Source organism: Tupaia chinensis, unplaced genomic scaffold (assembly GCF_000334495.1).
Source record: "Tupaia chinensis unplaced genomic scaffold, TupChi_1.0 Scaffold000161_1, whole genome shotgun sequence".
NCBI classification, from domain to species: domain Eukaryota; kingdom Metazoa; phylum Chordata; class Mammalia; order Scandentia; family Tupaiidae; genus Tupaia; species Tupaia belangeri.
The window spans coordinates 3,821,522-3,836,796 of NW_006159632.1; the positions used below are offsets into that span (position 1 = coordinate 3,821,522).

Here is a 15,275-nt window from a genome sequence, read left to right on the forward strand (position 1 = left end):
GTGGGCCATCGGCCGGCAGGCGTGACATTTCTCCCCTTAGCCGAGGCCCGGCCTTGGTTGAGTCCACCTTCTCGTGTCCATTTAAACTCCTTACAACTCTCTCTAGGTGGTTTAGGGCAGGGTGCAGGGCAATGTGGGCACAGGCTCAAGAATATCCATGTGCAGTGGAAAATTCGTGGGCATTGGCTTAAGGATCTGACACAACAGAGTGAAAGTGGGACGGCAACCCACTTTAAAACTAACCAGGGCTGGCCCAGCAGTTGGCGTAATGGCTATGTCGCTGGATTCCCACGTAGTCGACCATGGTTCGCATCCCGGACCCGGTGGCTTAAAACTCACGTTGGGCACGTGTGCGTGCATGCCCAAGATCCCGAGAGGAGAATGGAGGAGTAGGGATCACCCTGGGGGGTGATTTCTAGCTTTCTGTCTCTCTGTCTCTCTCTGTCTGGCGAGCACACACGCCCTATGGCAAAAACTTCTCCCCCCACCAAAAAGAAAGAAAGAAAGAAAGAAAGAAAGAAAGAAAGAAAGAAAGAAAGAAAGAAAGAAAGAAAGAAAGAAAGAAAGAATAAACTCACCAGGGCTGGCCCAGCAGGTGGTTAAGACGCTGGACTCCCATATGGCTGACTGTGGTTTAAGTCCTGGACCTGGTAGCTTGAAAAATCATACTGGGCACATGTATGTGTGCCCAGAATCCCAAGAGAAAAGTGGAGAAGAAAAGATGGCAGTGTGGCCATCCTCCCTGGGGTTGATTTTTCACTATCTTCATCTCTGTCTCTCTGGCAAATGTACGCACCGCACCCTTTGATAGAAAACAAACAAAAACAACCACAAAATTAACCAGACCTCCTTCTCGGGTTCCAAAAGCCTTTGCTGGGGCCTCAGGTCATGGTTCCCCCAGGCTATGGCAAGGGGTCGTGTCTGCGTGAGGCTGGTGGACAGATGGACACATTTATTCTGTCTCCCAGGGAACCCCAAAGCACTGACCGTCCTCCATTCCTGTCTACTCTAAGGAGAGTCCGGCTGTTTAACCCTGAGGCATGACTGAGAGAGAGCCTGTGTGTGCCGTGCTCTGCGTGTGGGCTCCCCAGGGCCTGCCGCGGCATCACACACTCACACACTCAGCGTTGCAAGCTCAGAGAGGACCAAAGACTCGCCAGAGGTCCTGCTGCCATGACTCCACGCTGGGTCTCCCCACGCTCAGAGCTGGCCCACTGGGTTGTCACAGAAGGGTTTTCTTGATAAGTGGCTGCTCACTTCTCTTTCTCACTTTCCGTGTTCCTCCCCGGTTCATCTGTTGTTCTCTTGTTGGTTAGACCGGCTCTAGTTTTATGCTTCATGCACCAATCATTGAACAGAGACGTCAGGAAAACGTACCCCTTTAGCTTAAGATAAAGGACAAGAGGGATTTCCAGTTAGGGCCTTCCACATCAAACCAGGGTATTTTCTAAAGGACGCTGTCTCTGACTGCACTGCAGAGTTTGTGGAAGGGCTTTGGGCGAGGCCTCCTGTCCACAGCCTTCGCGCCGGGGCAGGGCTGGAGTCTGGCCCGTCCTGCGACCTCTGCTTCCCTCTGCCCAGGCCGGGGAGAAGAGCTGCTCCAGCCACTCCAGCAGCAACACGCTGTCCAGCAACACCTCCAGCAACAGCGACGACAAGCACTTCGGCTCAGGGGACCTGATGGACCCCGAGCTGCTGGGTCTGACCTACATCAAAGGGGCGTCGACCGACAGTGGCATCGACACGGCCCCGTGCATGCCCGCTGCCCTGCTGGGCCCCGTGCACCTGGCGGGCTGCAGGGCCCTGACGCACAGTCGGGCCGAGCAGTGGGCCGATGCCTCCGATGTCTCTGGGCCTGACGACGAGCCCTCCAAGATGTACACCATGCACGGCTACGCAGCCGCCATCTCCGCCAGCGGCACTGCCGACGGCAGCCTGGGCGACCTCAGCGAGATCTCGTCCCATTCCAGGTGAGCCTCCTCCAGGCCGTGGGCGGCCCCTGCCTGGCTTCACAGGAAGTGCATGGTCTCAGATCTGTCAATGTCCGGTGTACCTGACCCAACGGTCGGGTGGTGCTGTCCAAGCCCAGGCCCCTTCCATCCCTGGGCTCCACGACAGCCTCCGAAACCTTGGCCTCCCCCTTGACCTACAACAGCGTTGCCACCTGTAGGCCCCCGTCCCCAGGAAGAAAGTGGGTCTTTTCTGATTTCTGCACAAGGGATGGGTCCCTGCCCCCTCAGAGGCCACGACCCCCCATATCTCCTCACACATCCTTGGCTCTGAGCACTGTGGTTGGAGTGCCGTGGAGGGCCAGGGCTCTCCCCTGGGGCGGGGGCGGTCCACGCAGCTGAGGACTGGTGAATGTAACCGCCTCCCCAGAAGGAAACCAGAGAATAGTTGGCCCAGGAGCAGGGGCAGTGGAGCCTGCACAGCAGTAGCTCCGAATGCCTGCCTTGAGCTACCTTCCGTCTGAGGGGCAATGGGAGCAGAGGTGCAGGGGTTATTCTCAAAGGAGGTACCCCTGCTGCTTTGTTTATTAGTACATGCAGGCATTGTGTGTCATACCAAAATAATTTCCCTGTTTTGAATACACTGTATATTGGTCCGATCAAAGATGCTGCCGTAAGGAAGACGTGCGAGCAGCCAGAGAGCATGTGAAAAATACTTTTTACCTCTTCACGTTAATGGTCTGACACCGAATAACTAAAATAGGGTTTAAGGATTGACCATGAATTTGGTTCCCTAAATTATTCCTGGCTTAATTTCTGGAACAGTTAAAAACTGACCATATGATAAAACCCACCTTGAGATTATATAACCTTCTAATATCTTATTCATACTTTAGAAGATTTGTCAAACAACCGACATGATGACACCTTTTTAAACCAACATAATTGGCATCACAGATAGGGTTTTATCTTACTATGAAGTAAAAGTTCTCTAGAAATTACTTTCGGAGCACACCCATTTATAGCAGAGTAGGGATATTTATAGGCCTTTACAGTGATTTTCTCGGATACGCTAAGTGCTCACTAATTTAATGCGTTAGACTATTAGTAAGTGTCTGCCGATGCCAGATCGACTTTCTGATTGATGTTACCTTTCTCCGCCGTGTTCGGTGGCATGCGTGCACAGCTGTCGAGGGAACAGCACGTGTTGAGGGAGTGGAGTTCTCTACCACCTGACTGCCTCTACTCGTGTCAACTTCCGTAGGCGTCTGCTCAGGGTGGAATTCGGTCATTAAATGACCGTTAATGCTTGTTAATGCTTCTTCTGTCACCTCTAGCCTGTGCAGGAGGCAGGGCAGGGTCTGCAGGGCTTGCCTCAGTTGCCGTGTTGAAGGGAAGGACACTTGGCCAGCAGAGCACACGGGACGGCTGTCAGCCCTGCCCGGTGCACGTGTGCCTCGAGTTAACTTTAAATAGTTTACTGTCGAGATAAAAACCTTATGCAATCAAGTCTAAGTTGTAGAAAGCACCTCTTATAAAACAAATGGGTATACGTAAGGTCCGATTCGCTGTACATCTTCAAAACCGAACATCAGGTGATTTCAGGAGTGCAGTGCCCACACCAGCGCAGTGTGGCAGCTCAGCGTGAGCTGGGTTGTGCGGTCTTCAGTGGTCCGCCAGCTCGGGCTTCAGCTTCGTGCTCCTGGGGGAGGGACTCTCGCCCGCTGCTTTGCTTAGTCCGTCCGCGGGGGATGTGGCCCTCAGCGTGGTCAGTGTTCTCAGGTTCCGTGTGGAAATTAAGCGAACCCCCTCAGGTCAGCGAGCAGCTGAAAGCGGGGACAGTCTGTCTGATGCCATGTGTCCCCCACAAGCACAGCCCCTGTCCGTGAGGGAGGAGCCCCGGCTGGCTTCGGCCATAACCATCCCCTCGTTCTCTTTGTGCTTTTCTGGACACCATGCGGCGTGGTTTGCCATTCTGCAAACGTTGCTGAGCAATGGATTTGCGATTATTGTTTTTGCTTCTTTCATTTGTCGGTGAGATTACCCAAGGTGTCTGTGGTTTGGGTTCCTTCGTTCGTAGAGCAGCCCGGGTATCTGTTCCTATTTACCAACTGAATGTCCTCCCCCGGCGAAGAGTCAGTCCCCACCAGCGCAGGTTATTAAGGTCGACGTCTCCGTCACCGCTGGTCTGTTCCCAGCTGCACGTGGGCAGGGGTTTGAGTGGAGACGCCTGGACGCCGAATCGCTGGCTCAGGGGCTCTGCAGGGGCACCTCCTCACAGGGAATGCCACCAGCAGCAGGACAGGACCCGTCGCTCCAGGTCCTGGTGGACCCCGGCCTCTGGGTGTCGTGGGACACCCCCTGTCAGTGTGCAGTCACATCTACGTGGGCGCTTCCTTGGTGACGGTGAGACTGAGCACACTCCTGGTGTGTGCTCACCCTGCGAGCTCTCTCTCAGAGGGTCAGTTGACTGCATGGTCCAGTTTTCTACCAGGTGCCCCCGACAGAGATGTAGCATCCTCCAGCCACGGAATGTGCTGGCCTGAGTGGCCTGAGTGGAAGAGGCTGCACCCGCATCCCACCGACCTCGCACAAACGAAGCCACGTGGGCTGATGGGCGCAGGCGGCACTGCCAAAACCAGATCGACCGGTCACGGCTTTGTCTTCTCTCCCCAGTGGCTCTCACCGCTCAGGAAGCCCCTCGGCTCACTGCCCCAAGGCGAGCGGCTCTCTGGATACATCCAAAGTCTACATCGTGCCTCACAGCAGCAGCCAGCAGGGCCCTGGGCCCACGTCCAAGGCCTACCACAGGCAGGGCGCCGTGAGCAAGTTCGTCATCGGCTGGAAGAAAGTGGAGGGCAGCCCGCCGCCCGAGGAGCCCGACGTGGGCGACTGTGCCGGGTAAGGGCGCGTACTCGGCCACATGGCATTTCGGGGAGTCACCAAGCAAGTGCCCCCCACCAAGGGAGCTATATTGTCCAAAACACAGTAATCTAAAACATCTTTTTTAAAACCCCTTAAATGTTGCCATTTATATTTCTCGTTAAAAGTTTTTGCGTCTCTTTAGTTCACCCCCATCCCACCCTGGGGATGATTTCTCACTTCCCCTCTCTGTCTCTCTTGGTGAGTGCATGCACCCGACGGCAAAAACCTCAGAAAAGAAAAGAAATAAAAGAAAAATGAAATCTGTGTTCTTGGTTCTCGTGTTCGCAGAGCTCCCTGCACTTAGTCTGTACATGAGTGGGGTGGGGAGTTCGGCTCCCGCAGCGCCAGCAGCCCCTTGGAGTTGCCGCGGCTGTGACACCGTGCAGGGCGAGGAGCTGGCCCACTGTCGTAGCCCTCAGATTTCCCTTCTAGTTATTAGGTGTCTGTGGGGGCTTTGCATCCACTGAAACACAGAGAAGAAAGAGCCATGCCGACAACCCGCCTCTCGGCCCGCTCGAGCTTGCCACCCCCCCTGGAGCAGACGGAGGTCAGTGGTGTAGACCCTGAGCAGGCGGCTGCGCCCTTCAGCTCTGGGCACTCTTACTGAGCAAACCCTGTCACCAGGAAGGGCCGGCATGTTCTATGCCTTCCTGCAGGATCATCAGGCCTGGGGCAGGGTGCACCCACCATGTGCAAGGGCTGTGGGGACCCTTCAGAGGGATTGTCTGGATTTTAAGCTGGTCCCTGAACTCTTGTCTCTTTTTGCTCTTAAAAACTGAGGCTGTAATGGCCAGCAGGTGGTATGGAGATTAAGGTGCTGGACTCCCACGCGACCGACTATGGTTCAAGTCCTGGACCTGGTGACTCACTTTCTCACTTTCTCTCTTTCTCTCTCATGAGTGCACGTGCTTTATAGCAAAATTTTGAAAATAATTAATTAATTAAATAGTCTTTTTGAAAAATGAGCCTGTATTGGGCCAGCAGGTGGTGTGGTGGTTAAGGCACTGTACCTCCACCCCCACGGCTGACTCTGCAGTTTGAGTCCCAGACCTGACAGCTTAAAAAACATGCCAGATTCTTGTGCATGGATGTTCGGAATCCCAAGAGGAGAACGGAGGAGAAGGAGCTGGGGCTTGGCCTTCTCCCTAGGGAGTGCTTTCTTACTTTCCCTCTCTCTCTGTCTCCAGAGAGCACATGCACCCTATGACAATAAATAAATAAATAAGTAAACAGATGAATTAATTAAACAAGTTCATGTCAGTCTGGCTCTCATAGTGCTTTCTCAATTAAAAGCTATTTTAGGGCCGACTCCATGGCCTGGTGGTTAGGACAGCTGGATCCCTCACGGCTGACTACATCTGAATCTTGGAGCTGGTGACTTGAGAAGCAGGCTGGGAATGTTTGCCTGTGGGCCCAGAGTCCCGAAAGAAGGGCGAGATGGAGGAGAGAGGGTTGCAGCACGACCAGGCCCCATGGGTGTGCTTTGTCACTCTCCCTCTCCCGGGGTCTCTGTCTCTGGTGAGTGCTCGCACCGTCTAACAAAACAAAAAGAAAGAAAGAAAGAAAGAACGATTGTTAATGCCAGTACTGAATGCAAACTGTGAAAAAGCCAGGTCAGTAACTGCAGACTGGCCTCAGAGGCGTTGTGTAGAGCCAGCCGCACCTTCATTGCAGCAGCACGGGGCAGGGTGACACGGCGGCACTCCCACTTAGCTCACAGCGCGGAGTGCTTCCTAGAACTTCACTCCAAGCCGTCTTGTAAGTTCAGTGAAATGCTTTTGGAAGCATCTCGCACACCGCCGTAAGTGCTGTGTTCGCTAGAAAGACACGGGCGTGTCTGGGAGTGAAGGATGCCCACTGGGACGGTCTCACCCATCCGGGCCTGGGCATCCCCACCTGCAGGCTTGGCGGCTCCCACACACACTCAGCCACGGCAGGAGCGTCAGGATCCTAACGGGAGCAGTTTGCACGCGTGTTGGGAGGGAACTGGGACGTCTCCCTGCCGAGTCCCTCATCTCAGGCTCTGACCCCCGTGTGGCAGGGGACATGTGGTGGCCCCTAGGCATGTTCCCAGCAACCCTGGGAGGGAAGGGCGTTGGAATTCTCATTCTCAACCCTCATTTGATGGGGAGGACTCAAGCTCAGAGCCGCCATCACACGAGGCTGAGGCTGGGACTCGGGGCTCACGCTCAGCTTGGGCTCATCAGTTGGCCTGGCGGGCGTCCCAGGCCAAGTCCCGCAGCACCAGCTGTCCCTGGGCAAGGACATTCTCTGTGAGCATGCCAGCTGGAGTTGAGGCTTTACAGGACATGTACCAGATCGCCAAGAGCCATGCTCAGGACACCAGCGGAGCCGGCATGTTTGTAGCCCTGGGAACGAGGGAATTCAGGGTCTCACTGAGCGCAGAGCAGAAAGTCCGGTCTCTCCCAGAGGGACTCAGAGCTCTGAGACTGCTGATGGCAGCACCCCTCGCTATTTCTGGGAAGAGCACGATCGTGCGTTTATAGCAACACCAGCCAGCGAGCCCTCCGTCTCGGCCCCCACCGTCCTGCGTTCACGCGCTGTGCCCTTCCCGAGTTCCCGGGCCAGCGCCTCCGACCAGCTCCTCTCTGCACCTGTACCCAGCCCTTCCACACGGACTTGCCCACATGATTGCTCATCCCGGCCTGCTCTGCACGCCACACACACGTGCGCACACACACATAGCACGGCACACGCGCGTACACACACATGTACACACACACGCGCACACACACACACACACACACACACACACACACACACACACACACACACACACACACACACACACACACACACACACACACACACACACACACACACACACACACACACACACACACCCCGCAGGTCCCAGGGAGCCCATCCTGCTCACCTCTGCACTCCCAGGGCCTGGCACAGAGTGGACTCTGGGAGCATATTGGACATGCCGTTGGCTACTTTTTAAATGATTGCTCGTTTAGCAGCGAAGACTGGTGACCTTTACTCAGACACACGGGGTCGGGGACGCAGCAGCACAGTGTCGTCTTCCTAGCTACAGGTGACCTTTTATCTGTGCAGGTGCTGATGGGACCTAGGGCTCTTTCCCGTGCCTTTCCCAAAGCCCTCCCTGAGGCTCGGGGTCAGAATTGGGGCACTTCCTGGATGTGCTCTTCATAAAACTGCTGCCCTCCCGGGCGGCTGCTGGTACAGCTCCCCGCTACCCTCCCGGCTGGCCCGCCCTGGAGGGCGCTCTCAGCCAGGCCATCCACAGGCCAGAAGCCTTGCGGGTCTCAGCCGTTGTTGGTGTCATCCATGTTGTTTGTGCTAAGGGAGCTGAAAGGGGCGGGGAAACCTGTCCTACCTCTGAACAAAGAGAAGCCACCAGGGTTTTCAGAAAAGTCTTTCCTAATTGCAAGCATGTCTGTGAATCTTTCTTATTCTAGCAGTTTCCCAGCGAGCTGTCATGCTGTGACAAGGTGGCCTTGCTGAGGAAACCAGAGTCCTCTCGGTGCAGACAGCAGCGACTCGCAGGCCATCATCTGCAGCTCCTGCGTGGAGCCTGGATTCCTAGAATATTCCTGTTACAGGTCCCGTGGCAAGCCCACGTGCCACTGGGCCCGGGAGTGTGCCTGCCAGGGTGTGTTCTCAGAGGGAACCTTTGGAATTGACGCTTCGGCTTTCTCCCTGGGAAGGCGCTGAAAACAGTAATTGAGCAGGGCAGCCTTTTGTTGTCCATAAATACATTTTCATATACTGATAATTGAGGGAGACAGCTGCTTTATTTATCCAAACAGCTTTGTGAAATTGCTGATAATAAAACATGCTTGGCACATGCCTGGATTGATTACTCCAAACTCCAGGCCCCTGTAGGTGACTCTCTGTCCCCAGGTGTGATGGGGCCTGGCTGTCCCGCCTCCAGAGAGACTGAGGTTTCTGAGAGGCACAAAGGTTGCCTCCAAAGACAAATGATAATTGCTGACGAATGATTGAAACTGGGCTTTCTGACTCAGATTAGCAAAGAGGAAACAGCCTTAATTTAGAAGTTGGCTGGCCATATTTTTCTCGTCCTGGGCTTTGGGGGTCTGATTTGTTTCTGAATTATTCAGAAATCCGAGCTAGTGGTCAGGCCGCTTTCACAAGCATGAAGGGGCGCGGGAGGCTGGAGCAAGGTGGCGAAGCGGACGGACGTGGTCATTAGGAAGCGTGTGAGTGTGTGCTCGCACTTGTCGAAACAGGGCACGAGGCTTCTTTCCTGCTCCTGCAGGCCCTGCGCGGGTCGGCGGCCACTACTAATCTCAGTCTGGTTCATTTCTCCAGGATGTACAGCGAGATGGATGTCCTGGCCCCGCCGCCTCAGCTTCAGGCAGTGCCGGGAGACGCCGTCACAGAAGCCCAGCACGTCCTGTCCAAGGAAGACTTTCTGAAACTGATGCTTCCCGACAGCCCCTTAATGGAGGAGGGGAGAAGGAAGGTGTGCGACTTTGTGAGGCTTTGTAGTTACCGGAAACACTAAAAAAAAATGTCTAAGAAAGAAACCTGAGGGTTTCCAAAACCTTCCACACTCGTCTCTGGAGATCCAGCCTGTGCTCAATGTGGGGGTGGCTGTTTCCAGTTTCACCCGAGCCATAGGCAGGGAGAGCCTGGCAGAGGCTGTGCGGGTCTTTCCGAAGTCAGGCCAGCTCAGCCTCCAGCCACCGCTAACAATGAATCACTCGCGACTTTGTGCAGGCGAGTTGGCTTCTCACCCTCAGCTGGAAGAAGGGGAGGGTAGTAGCCGAATACAGCATTAGCATGAAGGTGCGGGATTCCCTGGAGAGCCCTGCAGGCCCTGAGCCAGCTGGGGCTGTGAGCTGGCCATTTCGTTCCCACCCTAGCTTTGCTCTGGCCGTAGCCTCTGCTCCACGCTGGCCTTCCTCTGACATGAGCCTGCTCCAGAAGCAGACTGTGCTTCGACAGGACCCTGCCTGCAGGCCGCACGTGCAGGGGCGCTGCCTGCAGTCTGCCAAGTTCAGGTGCACCGAGGTCGCCAGGGAGGGCTGTGCTCAGACCTCGGAAGCGGCCCACATTGGTGGCATTCCGCATTCACCATGTGTTGCCCTTTGATCGTGGTAGATTGCTTATTGCTATTCCTTTTCACTTCATTATTATTACAATCTCTTCAGCATGTTGTTAAATAATGCAAATTTAGCCCAGTTCCCTTTCTGTAGTAACTGAGGCCCCTCGTAGTAAAACATGGAGTTCACGCTTTTGGCCCAGAGTTACGAACACACTTTGCCTTCTGCTCCAGCGCTCCCCTTGTGTGAATGGAAAGGAGAAAGAAGTCAGGTGTCACCATACTGACAGTGACAGGGACCCACGGCAAGGCGGGGGCTTCTGCCTCCCTGTAGTGAGACAGTGCTGCAGCGAACGTAACCGTGTCCTAGGCACTACACTAACCAGATGCAGCCTCGAACTGCTTTAATCTGATCCTTGTAACCATGCTCTGAGAACCTGCTGGTCCCAGGAAGAGGGACTGCCTTAAGAATGCCATCCGAAAGAACTGTTCTCATAACTCGTGTCTGCGCACGTATGTGCTCTGTGTGAGCGGGGCTGAGGCCGGCTGTTGTATGCAGTGCAAATAGCTTTTCTTTTCTCAGGAATGAACTTCTTGACGTGTTTTTTCCTCCTAAGACGAATCACCTTCTTTCCGTAGCGGAGATCTGTGGTTCCCACACATTCCAGTTACCATTCAGAGCTGGAAAGCCGTGCCGGAGTGGAAGGAACACACACAATGGAGATATTTTTAGCCGCGTTCTGCATTCACACGTGGAAATAGCCGTTTCTATATCTGTTTGATGTGACTATTCGGGCGTTTACTATTGTTTAAGTAGGAGGACTGTGGTTCATGATGCAACAGAAGTAGTTGAGAATTCAGATTCTTTTTAGTTTTGCTTCGCTATTCTGTTATTTCTCTAGTAAGAATTTTCCTTACCCTGCCTGACAGTCAGCACGTAGTAATTTTAATGGCTCCTTTAAATCTGGTTATGATCTATTACTTTAACTCAGTTTTCAACACATTATAATTCAGACTCTCGATACTTTTAACTGAATGATCAGCTTTTACTGGACTGATACAATTTTTCTTGATCCCGTTTGAATGGCTTAGAGTGCTGCAGTCTTCAAAATTAGTTTTATTATTATTTAGATCAGATTGACCCACACATGCAGTTGATTGGTACAGAAATTGCCTAATATTAAAATGTAGTCATTTCTAATTAAAATCAAGCCAGCACTGTGTGTGCTTTGGAATAGCTGTCTCCTGAAATGGAAACCGTATATATTTCCAGGAGCTGTCACTGCTTTAAGGTTATGGAGGTTCCACTTAACATTTCAGAATTAATAAAGCTGGGCATGTCTAATTCAGGGTACGCTTTCACAGAATGTCAGAGGAGGAAAACGTTTAGAATCCAATAACCGCACTGAAGCCCCCCTGTGCCCGCCGCTGTGGCCTGCCACCTGGCTCCGCGTCCCCGAGGGGCTGTCAGAGCAGTACATGAGCACGCCCCGCCGGTTGCTGGGCTCTGGCTGTCAGTGTTTAATGTCTGCCCTCCCTTCTTGTTCACACCCTAGTTTTCGTTCTATGGGAACCTGTCTCCACGGCGGTCCCTGTACCGTACTCTCTCCGACGAGAGCGTGTGCAGCAACCGGAGGGGGTCCTCGTTCGGCGGCTCCCGGAGCTCAGTCCTGGACCAGGCCCTGCCCAACGACATCCTGTTCAGCACCACCCCGCCCTACCGCAGCACGCTGCCTCCGCGCACCCACCCCACACCCAGCGTCGGCAGCCTGAGAAGTAAGTGGGCCCGGCCCTGCCAGCTCGAGGGCGGGCTGATTGCCTCGGTGGGCTCTCCAGTGCGGTTGGGGGTTTGCTGTTGATTGTTAAACATTATACGCCATTCAGCAGTGTGTTTCCTTTTTCTTTTCTTTAATTTTCAAATAGTAAAAGCCCTACAGTGGATATTTTGCAAAGAGTCAGACACTGCCCATTCTGAAGGACGTTAAAAACCCGTAAGAGGGCCAGCAGGTGGCGTGGAGGTTAAGGAGCTGGATCCCACATGGCCAAGTTCGAGTCCCAAACTGGCAGCTTGAAACTCATGCGCGCACCCACCCCACACCCAGCGTCGGCAGCCTGAGAAGTAAGTGGGCCCGGCCCTGCCAGCTCGAGGGCGGGCTGATTGCCTCGGTGGGCTCTCCAGTGCGGTTGGGGGTTTGCTGTTGATTGTTAAACATTATACGCCATTCAGCAGTGTGTTTCCTTTTTCTTTTCTTTAATTTTCAAATAGTAAAAGCCCTACAGTGGATATTTTGCAAAGAGTCAGACACTGCCCATTCTGAAGGACGTTAAAAACCCGTAAGAGGGCCAGCAGGTGGCGTGGAGGTTAAGGAGCTGGATCCCACATGGCCAAGTTCGAGTCCCAAACTGGCAGCTTGAAACTCACGCCAGGCATGTGTGTGCCCAAAATCCTAGGAAGAGGATGGAGGAGAAGGGATTTGGGCATGGCCATCCCACCCTAGGGAACGATTTCTCACTTTCTGTCTCTTCTTGCACCCTATGGCAAAAGTCTTTAAAAACACTATACCTTTTTATCAAATCAGATAGTTATTTCTATACCGTATCTCAGCTATGTCTAGAAAGCAAAAAATGTCTGAAGTCTGATTTGTTTGTTTGAAAAACCGGCACGCAGGGCGGGCTGTCCTGATGGCAGCGGGCAGGGGAGACCGTGGCCTCTGGCCTCGCTTGCTGACTCACACCGGGCTCAGAAGGTAGCGGTGACGGAGGCCCCAGTGTCAGGCCTGGCTCTCCGTGCCTGTCTGGTGTCCCCGGTCCCAGCATACTCTTCCATTTACCCCTCACAGGTTGGCCTGATCATTTCTAGAGGACTTTCTTCAAGTCCTAAAGTTCTGTGATTTGCCAGTTCTTTTTAGTGTAGCAATTCTTAGGGGCTTTTTTGGGTACCTTTGTCAGTTTTTCCATTTTCACAGTTAATTCTTGTTGTACAGAAAGAATAGGAATTTGATCAGAAATATATTCATTGGCAGGGAAAGCATTATCTTTAGAGCATGGAAGTCCCAGCTAAATGAAATAAAAGCCTTAATGATGTTTCTGATGTTTAGCATTAGCATAATTAGAAATGAACCTTGTCTCATAAAATGCTTACTCTATTTCTTCAAGTAACCTAATATCCTCCTGCTACAATGAGTCTGTTCACTGAGGCTGAAGCTCCTTTCCACCCTGTGAAAGGTCCGACAGGTTCTGCTCCCCAATATTTCACCAAGTGTCTGCCCTTTTTTGTAAATGGGCGACGTTAATACCCTCCTAACAGCTCTGTGCCTGCAAACGGCATCCGCTCGCCCGGGCGGCCGGAGGGTCGTAGTGAGCCCTGGTGTGAGGGTCAGCGTGGCTCTTGCATGTCCACCCCTTCTTTTGCTTTCATGTGAACGTGTAGATTCTCTCTCTCTCTCTCTCTTTTTCTCCTATAGCTTCATTTTTAAAAAAAGAATGATTTATTTAACTTTATTCATTCATTTATTTTTAATCTGACCTGAGAGAGACACACATACAAACAGGGGGCAGGGGGGAAGGTGAGAAAGCAAGTCGCCAGGTCTGGGACGTGAACCATGGTTGGTCATGTGGGAGCATCCAGCCCCACAACCACCACGCCACCCGCTGGTCCCCTATAGCTTCATTTTTTGAAATTATTTTTAGGGCAGTTTTAGGTTCACAGCAAAAAGCCAAGTGGAAAGTATAATATTTCTTGTGTGGCCCTACACACATGCCGTCTCCCAGCACAGTGGACATTTGTCACAGCTGATGAACGCACATTGACACGTCGTCGTCTTGCAGGCCACAGTGGACCTGGAGACTACTCTTGGTGGCGTGGAAGGGGACAGAGGTGCGCCTGTAAAGGAGGACCCGGTTCCGCATCGGGAACTCCCCCGCCCCTGAAGCTCCCTGTGCTCCGCCTGCTGCCCCCTGCCCGTTGGCAGCCTCGAACCTCTCATCTCCTTATGGTCTCCAGGCTTTGCCTTTTCCACAGTGTTACAGACACACACAGGACTTCAAAAAGTTCTGGGAAAAACGGAGTCAAAGTCTGAGTTTGCTTTGATGTGAGCAAAGGGAATCCGTGCCCGGCGTTCTCACGGCACGTCTCTTCCGTGACCTCGTCAGGCTTCCTCCCTTAGGGGTAGGCGTGTGAGGCTCCTTCGTGTCTTCTCATGGCTTGAGAGCCCGTTCCTTTGTCGTGCCGAGTAATATTCCGTTGTATGGACGTACCACAGTTCATCTCTTGTGTGTCCTGGAGCGTTTCCTTTTTCAGAGTGTGAAGGCACAATAGGGACGCGGGTGAGGTACACTGCTTAGTCACTGTCCTAGCCAAAAACCGCCTCCTTGTCTAGGGGGAGACAGTGACAGCTGCCTGGTCATTTCTGTTCTCTGACTCCCCCGACTCAGCAGTGCGTCCCCCCTATTTGGGTACTTGAGGACTACTCAGAGAGGGCTCTGGTTTTAGTGCATCAACAGGAAGTGGCGGCGACTGCACCGTGTCCGCCCCCCAGCAGACCCCTGCTGGCACACCCCTGCCCCCGGGGCGGGAGCTCCAGCTCCAGGTGTTTGCAGCACACTGGTTCCTGGCCCTCGGCTGCACCGTCGCCTCTGGGGTCGCCTCTGGGGTTACTTTCTTGTCTGCTCGGGGCAGATTTTCGTCACCTTTGCTTTCTGCTTGTTCTGTATATGTCATCTGAGAAACTTTCGCTCCTGAAGATAGTGAGACAACCTGAGACTAGAATAGCACAGAAAGCTAGAATGGGGTTGCTCGTGGCCAGAAACCTTTGAGCAAGAAATGAGGCCTACTTGGTGTTTTTGGCTTGTCTCGTTTTCTCAGAGAGATCTAACTTCTTGCCGAAACTTGGAGGGGGTGGCTCCGCCACATCTCCCGGCACTGGATGGTTTTCAATAGCTGGTAGAGTTGGGCAGAAACCTCTGAAGGCTCCCACGTTCTTCCTCTGGACATTGAACCCAGAGCTTTCCGAGGAAGCCTCCGATCTGAGACCCGTTCAGATCACGTTCGGTTTTTGGAGTGAGGGTAGCGAGGACAGGGCCCGCAAGTCCCTCTCTTCACCGTGAATACAGGAGACCTAATCTGCACTTTCCCACAAGGAATAATTATAGTCACAGGCTTCTCTTTTAAGTATGTTTAGCTTTTCAAAGTCCCAGATTTGAACCTGTCATAGGCACTTTCTTCTCCTGAGACCCAACTTTAATCCAGCCTCATGAGACAGTCTTAAACCCAGTCGGGCTGTAACTCCCGTGATGATCCACACCCATTTCCTGTGATCTCGTGGGCAGGTGCTGCCCCCCCCCCC

The 15,275-nt window shown here is 53.3% G+C and overlaps 1 protein-coding gene across 1 annotated transcript in view; it reads left to right on the forward strand.

The window, feature by feature from the left end:
• The window catches only part of SIPA1L2 (signal induced proliferation associated 1 like 2), a 105,274-nt gene that overhangs the window by 68,072 nt on the left and 21,927 nt on the right, over positions 1-15,275 (forward strand). Inside the window, exons 14-17 of the mRNA XM_027770859.1 lie at positions 1,582-1,970; positions 4,626-4,850; positions 9,195-9,348; positions 11,487-11,706. Coding sequence (XP_027626660.1) covers positions 1,582-1,970; positions 4,626-4,850; positions 9,195-9,348; positions 11,487-11,706 — 988 coding nt within the window. The remainder of the gene's footprint in view (positions 1-1,581; positions 1,971-4,625; positions 4,851-9,194; positions 9,349-11,486; positions 11,707-15,275) is intronic.